General features: G+C 37.0%; 1 protein-coding gene across 1 annotated transcript; it reads left to right on the top strand.

Annotated features, from left to right (window-relative positions):
* Nucleotides 1–1,585: 1,585 nt before the first annotated feature.
* On the top strand, nucleotides 1,586–9,320 carry LOC125651231 (uncharacterized). Its single transcript, XM_056166039.1, has 6 exons — nucleotides 1,586–1,627; nucleotides 2,311–2,485; nucleotides 3,979–4,169; nucleotides 7,344–7,447; nucleotides 7,668–8,368; nucleotides 8,438–9,320. The coding sequence occupies exons 1-6, from the start codon at nucleotides 1,586–1,588 to the stop codon at nucleotides 9,298–9,300; spliced, it is 2,076 nt and encodes a 691-aa protein (XP_056022014.1). The 3' UTR covers nucleotides 9,301–9,320.
* The last annotated feature ends 592 nt before the right edge of the window (nucleotides 9,321–9,912 follow it).

Below are 9,912 nucleotides of genomic sequence, written 5' to 3'. Positions count from 1 at the left end.
AAATTTACATGAAAGCTTTCTGACATATTGCAGAATCAAGTTTGTTAAATCACTATCCCTTGTGGTAGGATGGGGCCACAATAGGGATCAAAGTTTTACATGCGAATATATAGATAAAACCTTTTAAAATTTTCTTCTGAAGAAATACTGGGTTTGGAAAGTACAAATTGACATGAAAGCTTCCTGACATAGTGCAGATTTATGTTTGCTATAATCATGACCCCAATGGGTAGGATGGGGCCACAATAGGGGATCAAAGTTTTACAAACAAATAAATAGAGAAAATGTTTAAAAATCTTCTTCTCGAGAACCATTGGGCCAAAGACGTTTACATTTACATTTACAAGAAAGCTTCCTGACATAGTGCAGATTCAAGTTTGTAAAAAAAAAATCATGGCCCCAGAGGTAGGTTGAGGCCACAATAGGGACCAAAGTTTTACATGAGAATATATATGGAAAAGCTTTAGATATGTGCCAAGGTGACTCAGGTGAGCGATATGACCCATGAGTCTCTTGTTGTGGATGGTGCAGGATAAACTCCGAGGTCGAAAAATGTTGTTCGAATTATAAATTCCGAGGCTATCTCTCGCCTTTTATATTTCAAACAACATTTCTCGACCTCGGAGATTATTCTGCAACATGCACGACAACGCTATCTTTATTTCTCAATTAGACTTTTATCATAAAAGAGTTTATACCACATATATTTGTTTATCAAATTAATAAGATAATACAGAAAAGTATCCACTACTGTATTTTTAAAGTCGGTTAGTATCTGATATGAGCCCGGTTTTTTGTGGGAAGTACTTTGCTGGGTTTTTTTTTTTAGAGCAATGACTTGTATTTGCAGGGTTCTATAATACCCATATATACCCATATATGCCCAGATTCTATTAATTTCTGGATCTAAGAACACTGCTTCCAACATTTCATTTTATTATTTTCAGGGGGGGGGGGGGGGAGGGTTGATTATTTTTGAGTATGTACAATAACCATGAATCTATTTCCGATGTATACAAAAACACAAATGTTTCTAAAAAATGTTTCTTTTTCCACTTTTTTTTTTTTTTTTTAGAATGATACACCCCAAAATAATGAAGGCGACCCAAACGTACTCATTCTTATGATACAGTGTATGAAAAATAAGACACATCGAACACGGCCCGCCGAGGATAGACGATTCCAAGGAAGAAAAATAATTAGCAAGGTGAAGATAACGAACAGTGATCAATCTCATAACTCCTATAAGCAATACAAAATATATAGTTGGGGAAACACGGACCCCTGAACACACCAGAGGTGGGATCAGGTGCCTAGGAGGAGTAAGCACCCCCTGTCGATTAATTTATAGGATTCCCATTGAACTAAAACCCACGTTACAGAAGGTTGGTGCTATTTAGTAATTAACAACAAAGCCATTTATAGAAGTAAGTAATTAATGTGCACATGTAAAACACCTTGAAGTCCATTTTGAATTTTGCAGTCACGGTGTAGGTCATTGGCGTTTCCGTGAAGAGGCGTCAGTGTTTTTGCAGGTTGGTTACATGTGTCATTTTGTTTGTAATACGAGACTCCAGCCTTTAGCATGTTTACCACCAAGACCGGAAACATTGTTAATTCCCGACAGGTAAATAATGTTAATAAACTGTTTAATGAAGAAGGTTCCAAGTGGGTAATTCTGAAATATTGAGTGGAAAACTCGGTACTAAATAAAATTCTACTTATCACAAAATTAATTTTGTATTGTGTTTAATATTTGAGCTTCTTTTACGTGATAATGAAATTTGTAATTATATAACTTATCCATATCAATAGTATGCCCTTTCAGTTTCCTCAGATCAATATATAGACTGTACATGTGTATAGCATACAGCACTCAGTATCGTTCTATTCTGAAATGCCACCAACATGTGTGGACCTATGTTAAAGGTAAAGAAAATGAATATACCCAAATTTCCAAATTTGATCTAAGTTTGAATATAATATTGATCTTCATTGTGTTTCTTGTTAATTAATTGAGACGTCTTTGTAAAAAAAAAATAAAAATTGTATTGTTTCACATGTAAGTCTTCATTACACTAGATCTGTATTGTTTCACATGTAAGTCTTCATTACACTAGATCTGTATTGTTTCACATGTAAGTCTTCATTACACTAGATCTGTATTGTTTCACATGTAAGTCTTGATTGCACTAGATATGTTTTGTTTCACGTGTAAGTCTTCATTACACTAGATCTGTATTGTTTCACATGTAAGTCTTCATTGCACTAGATATGTATTGTTTCACATGTAAGTCTTCATTACACTAGATCTGTATTGTACTGCTAACACTCTGCGCTCTAGAAGCACAAGCCAAAGTTCAGTCTACCAATCTACCCGGCAGCCTGTTGAAGTGCTTCGAAACCTTCTCCAAGAAGACGTTTTTCAAGGATCGTCCGGCAGAGCAACTGTCCTCGACTTGTTTACAGCGTTATATGTGGACAGGTCAGCTCATTAACACCTGTCACCTTTCATCCATCGTTTGTGTAATCTTAAGATAGCTCCACCCTCATTGGACTTATCAAAATTAATGGTTCAGAGTAGAAAGTTTGTATAGATTTCCACTTAATAAAGGTTGTTTTAATCAATAACTGAAGACATATATATGTTGCCAGATTTTTAAAGGTGTCGGACAAAAACGAAAGTTAATATCAGCATCAGAAAATCGCATATTTTCATTAAATACGATTAAATTACATGGGGGGGGGGGGACTGGTTAAAATGACAAAATTTTAATTTCATCTGTCTCAAAAAAATTGCTGCTTTATAAATATATATGATACGAATTAATTGTGGATATCAATTAAATTGTACAATAGATAAATACCAGATATGAGTTCTTGACCTTAACAACATTTTTGAAATAAAGATAATTTATAGAAAATATATGTAATCCTTTTCAATATCAAATTGTTTACCCGATTTTTTTTATAATACCCAGTAAATAAAATTCGTCCATGTGATATATTTCTATCATGCACAATTTTTTTAATGAAAAAAATGAAGATTTTGCAAAAACCTATGACATCACAAAAGGGAGGAATTACTTTAAAAACCCATGTCCCCTGGTTAACGCCATACCAGATATACCATACATCTCCATTACGTGTATCATGGTCACTGTCTAACAAGCAATCCAAACAGATCATAGAACCATACAATTTCAAGGTTAAAGGGCGTGGCACGGGGCTCAACCAATCAACACCAGCGTGCACATTAATCGGACATTTCAAGGTCACTGTTCAAGGTCAGTGTAGTACAGGACCTGTGTATTTGTGAGAACTGCCTAGAGAGATGCATTAAAAAAAATTGTTAAACAGAAAATAAACTAAATATACCAAAGATCAACAATAAAAGGCTACAAGCAGGACTGTCTATAAATTAAGTCTCAAACTTTCGGAGAACTAAGCTAAATGTTGCAGCAAACTTTATTGTCTTAAAGGTAAAAAGAACGGAGAAAAAACATTCTGTAATTTGGCTTGTTGTGAGATTACTAAACGCAAATATAATCTAGTAGGCAATAAACACATCGGTTTGCTAGAAAATCGGTCAAAAGTCTATGTTCAAACGTTCTCCTCCTTAGGCTTAGAACTTTGGACTCCAAATGCAATGCTGTAAACGTGGAAAAGTCCGCGTATTGTTAATTACGCGAATTGTTGATACCACAAGCTTAGGGTTAGGCTAAATTCTGCGATGTCAGTGTCGTCAATTGATAAATCGCATACCTACGGGAATAGTACGCGTGGGGGTAATTTACACGAATCTCTTGTAATCGCGTATTTAGCGTGACTAACCTCCACACATCAATCTCTACGTTTACAGTATAGAATGAATTGTAGATGTCGGTGTTTACAGTATAGAATGAATTGTAGATGTCGGTGTTTACAGTATAGAATGAATTGTAGATGTCGCTGTTTACAGTATAGAATGAATTGTAGATGTCGGTGTCCGGTGTAGAAATATGACGCGGCCGGAGCTGGACTATATCGGTAGTTTATTGGTGCGGTTTCTGAAGCACCGTAGGAAACGGCAAGTAAACAGACGGAGACGGCAGGAGTACCGGTCCTTGACACCCCAGCAGAGGAACATATACCACCAGGCCGTCAGGGCGCTCAAGTCCAACTCCGCAGTACGTATCACATACTAGTATTCTACACAGTACGTATCACATACTAGTATTCTACACAGCACGTATCACATACTAGTATTCTACACAGTACGTATCACATACTAGTATTCTACACAGTACGTATCACATACTAGTATTCTACACAATACTTATCACATACTAGTATTCTACACAGTACGCATCACATACTAGTATTCTACACAGTACGTATCACATACTAGTATTCTACACAGTACGTATCACATACTAGTATTCTACACAGTACGTATCACATACTAGTATTCTACACAGTACTTATCACATACTAGTATTCTACACAGTACGTATCACATACTAGTATTCTACACAGTACGTATCACATACTAGTATTCTACACAGTACGTATCACATACTAGTATTCTACACAGTACGTATCACATACTAGTATTCTACACAGTACTTATCACATACTAGTATTCTACACCGTACGCATCACATACTAGTATTCTACACCGTACGTATCACATACTAGTATTCTACACAGTACGTATCACATACTAGTATTCTACACAGTACGTATCACATACTAGTATTCTACACAGTACGTATCACATACTAGTATTCTACACAGTACGTATCACATACTAGTATTCTACACAGTACGTATCACATACTAGTATTCTACACAGTACGTATCACATACTAGTATTCTACACAGTACGTATCACATACTAGTATTCTACACAGTACGTATCACATACTAGTATTCTACACAGTACGTATCACATACTAGTATTCTACACAGTACATATCACATACTAGTATTCTACACAGTACGTATCACATACTAGTATTCTACACAGTACGTATCACATACTAGTATTCTACACAGTACGTATCACATACTAGTATTCTACACAGTACGTATCACATACTAGTATTCTACACAGTACGTATCACATACTAGTATTCTACACAGTACTTATCACATACTAGTATTCTACACAGTACGTATCACATACTAGTATTCTACACAGTACGTATCACATACTAGTATTCTACACAGTACGTATCACATACTAGTATTCTACACAGTACTTATCACATACTAGTATTCTACACAGTACGCATCACATACTAGTATTCTACACCGTACGTATCACATACTAGTATTCTACACAGTACGTATCACATACTAGTATTCTACACAGTACGTATCACATACTAGTATTCTACACAGTACGTATCACATACTAGTATTCTACACAGTACGTATCACATACTAGTATTCTACACAGTACGTATCACATACTAGTATTCTACACAGTACTTATCACATACTAGTATTCTACACAGTACGTATCACATACTAGTATTCTACACAGTACGTATCACATACTAGTATTCTACACAGTACATATCACATACTAGTATTCTACACAGTACGTATCACATACTAGTATTCTACACAGTACGTATCACATACTAGTATTCTACACAGTACGTATCACATACTAGTATTCTACACAGTACGTATCACATACTAGTATTCTACACAGTACGTATCACATACTAGTATTCTACACAGTACGCATCACATACTAGTATTCTACACCATGTGAAATAATGTACTATTAACATACTTTTCTAGTATTATCATAATGGGGAATTGCAATAATAACATGCAAGCACTATCAATATATATATATGTATGTAAAGCTGTAAAACATTACCAAGGGGACTATGGACCATATTGTACACTCATGTAGTGCCATTCTCCTATGTAAAATATATTACAACAGTATACCCTTTTGCAAACATTCCCATGTATATAAAAAAAATCATTAGCAGAAAATCCTTATATAATTATAAAAAAAAAAAAAAAAACGTGTCTCGCACAATTTCACTTAGTACTGCACATCGCTGTCAAGTGTCATTCCATTTCAATTCATACCGGACGATGCATTCAAAAATCATATTGAAACTCATTGAAACCCCCTGTAGTCCCAGAGGTGTAGGAGTCCTGAAATTACAATCTATGCCCCCTTATCCCAATGATGCTTCATACTAAATTTGAAAAGAATTAAGATAGTAGTTGTCATAAAGAAGTTAAAAATTTCTATTGTTCACACATTTAATATTTAACAATTTTGGCTCCACCCTGATACCAAAACTCCTACCCCTGGGATAATTAAATTTACAATTTTGGTAAAGGACTACCTGCTCTTTCTGAATATCCATTTAGTTTTAATTTAGTATCAATAACACTAAAAAGATGCGATTTAAATGTTTTACACATAAACGCTATGTACCAAGTTTGGACCCCACCCTGAGGTCAGAACCTCTACCCCCGGGGATCATGAAATTTACAATTTCTTCCTGCTCTACATCACTATGAATTTAGTTTATTTTCCACATGTGTGGTTGTAGAGAAGAGGGTTTTTGAAAATTGGTCAATTTATGACAGTGGTGCAGGAGTTACAATTTACGTCCCCCTGTCCTAATGATGCTTCATGCCAAATTTGAAAAGAATTGGAATGTTAAATATCAAGAAGAAGTTAAAAATGTTCAATTGTTAACGCACGACAACGGACGACAACCAATTGCAATAAATCACCTCCGTTTTCTCAGGTAACCTAATTAAGCTGAAAACATTTCATTTGCAACGAAGGTGTCACTATAGTCATCAATACAATGTTTTGTGACCGGAATGACATACTATTAATTTTGCCTTTTGTCCCTCATATATTTCTGGGTCCATTTTGACCAAATCTGGAGATGTGGCGTTGAAATTGAGTGGAAGGGATGTAAATCCAAAATAGGAACAAAAGGTGGAAATACAGCAAGTTTGTTTTTGACATACCGAATTCTTCCTCTAGAAACACCCGTTTTAGCCTTAATTTCAGAAAAGACTCTATAAGTCTCGATACAGAAATTTCCATGTCTTCAAATGTGGGATCAAGAGGTTATCGGGTTTTAGTTAAACTGATATTATCTTCTTTAAGCCTCGGAACACAGGGGATGCTTATTCCTCCTAGGCATCTGATCCCACCTCTGGTGTGTCCAGGGATCCGTGTTTGCCCAACTATCTATTTTGTATTGCTTATAGGAGATATGAGATTGATCACTGCTCGTTATCTTCACCTTTCATGAAGTAAATTGTGTTTTAGTTCTACATATATTTTTGTCTTTAAGCCTCGGAATTACGACACAATAGCTAGGTATCATCAAGCCAATGTTGGCGGCTCGGCACATGGTGGTGTTAATTTCCCTGGATGGCACAGAATATTTCTTCTCATGTGAGTAGTGATCTTATGGTGCTTTTAGATGAAATACACGTGTCTCTAACCTATGACCTGCATCAGTGTGTTAATGCTAACTTTTAAGAAACTGTTGAAACCCCTGCACCATCAACTTGTCAGAAGCTTGCCTCCATTTAAAAACTGATCATACGCAAAACAAGCTCTTGCGTACAAAACACATTGTATATACAATGTACAATCCGATTGTGTGTTACAGATACGAAGAAGCCCTGATTAACGCTAGTGGCGGACGTCTGCAAGCTCTACCTTACCTAGACTGGAGATTGGATGCACGAATTTCTACCCCTACAAGCTCTATCCTGTGGACACCCCAGTTTCTGGGAACTAGCAGTGGCCGTGTGGATAGTGGTCCCTTTGCTAATTGGGTCGTTGATGGATCATCACTCGTGAGAAATGTTGGATTGGGATCTGGGATCACATCCGACCGTGATATCAGAGACCTGTTTAGAACAAGAAATGTCCGTGCATTCGGAGAGGAATTAGAATTCGTTCATAACACAGGCCACGTATACGTGGGGGGTCTGATGTTGGAAGTGGAGAGGGCTACATTTGACCCAATATTTTATATGCATCACTGTTTCATTGACTACCTCTGGTGGAGATTTCAGTGTCCTGGTGGTAACTGTATAAGCAGAAGGTTTGTGTATCCTGGTACAAATTCCGATGGACTGCATGCCCCAAACAGATTCATGGATAACTTAGAATTCCAAAATCGTCGATTGCGAAATCGAGAAGGGTACGATCAGCGATGGTTGAATTTTTTTACATATGAAAACTCTCCAGCAGAGTGTACCACGAGCTGTTCCTCTTTATCAAGGCCTGGTGCACTTGACTGTACAGCGAATACCTGTAGATCTGTCAGCACCGGTGGAAATGGAGGTGGAAATACTGGAGGCGGTAACACAGGGGGTGGAAATACCGGAGGCGGAAACACCGGGGGTGGAAATACTGGGGGTGGTAACACAGGGGGTGGAAATACCGGGGGCGGAAATGGAGGTGGAGGTTTCGACTATTATGACTATTTTGATGATATTTCATTTTCACCATCAATCTCTAATTCACAACAAAGTACACGAAAAAAACGACAAGCTGTAATTTCTCCATCAAGGTCATTCTCCACACATTCTACTCGTAACTTAGGGTACTTCCTAGCTCACCCGGTACAAAACCTATATAGAGTGAATTGTGCAAGCAATTCAAATGAATGGGGATATATTCCAGTTAAAGTGGTTCATGTTCGATCGAAAAAAGAAGTCTACAACTCATATCCGGTACGAAATGGGACGGTTCTTGTTTCAAAGTACAATGACATATACGACCAACTACCAGGAATAAAGAAAATAGACAAGGTGACGAAACCTGGTAATCCCAAACGTTACAGAAACTGCACGACGGACGGATCCGGGGCCTTCAGGGTCACCATCAACTCGTACGGCATCAACTATTATGGCTTCTATGAGGAATATGCTATCATGGACAACAGAGCTCCTTTGTACTCCGCCATGACTTACATCGCCGTCAGACGCCCAACCAATAACAAACCCTCCAAAGTCTACATGACAGCCTTCGACAACTGTGGCAGATCTTGTTCTCCAGAATGTTTGGTGCCTAACTCTAAACCGCCTAGATATAGACCCTGTACGGGCGCCATGAATGTCGACAACAGACTACCGCGGGGATATGCCGATACTTATGATGATGCGGTACTAATGTACTACAACTTCAAGGAAGCCGGAAGTTGTCCTGTTATCAACGAGCAAAATGTTCCAATTGTATTTTACTGTAAAAAGGCGGATAACTGGCTACCCAGGGTCAATAAATACGTGTAGTCTTGAAAATAATGTATTAAAGCAAATTCTTCGATATTAAAATTGATCAATATTAAAGTTTATTTAACTTATTTTCACTTGTTTGGGGTAACTGTTCAGATCTATCGGAATTTGCATTCACTTGTCTGGAATAAAAGGAGTTCGCTATCTAGCGCTTCGGCTTCCTATATACGATAATGAATATCGTACATGCATTTCCGAGTTGTGCAATAGCTGTTTCCCTTAGTTAAACTCGAACGCAATTTAAGACGCAAAATATTATGTTATCGCTCGTTTACACGTGATTGGTACATATACAATTGCTTATTGCTGTGCTCATATATTGCCTAAAGGAAGATTTCCAGGTGCAAAGAAACCACCCGGACTGCAGCAGAACACAACTTTAGTACAATAAAGCTTAAAAACAAAAACAAAACAAAACCCACCAAAAACTCGTCATTTGCTAATTTGTTAAAAGTATCGATCATTCCGAAGAGTAAATAAATATAATTACATATTTTAAATCAACATCTTGATATGGTCAGTTTGTTGTATACGATAGGTTGATATAACCAGTCTATAAGATACGTTGCACCCACACAAGCGTTCAATATTTGATATTGTAAATCGACC

This window comes from Ostrea edulis, chromosome 5 (genome assembly GCF_947568905.1).
Source record: "Ostrea edulis chromosome 5, xbOstEdul1.1, whole genome shotgun sequence".
Lineage (NCBI taxonomy): Eukaryota > Metazoa > Mollusca > Bivalvia > Ostreida > Ostreidae > Ostrea > Ostrea edulis.
This window is presented reverse-complemented; position numbering and strand designations above follow the sequence as displayed.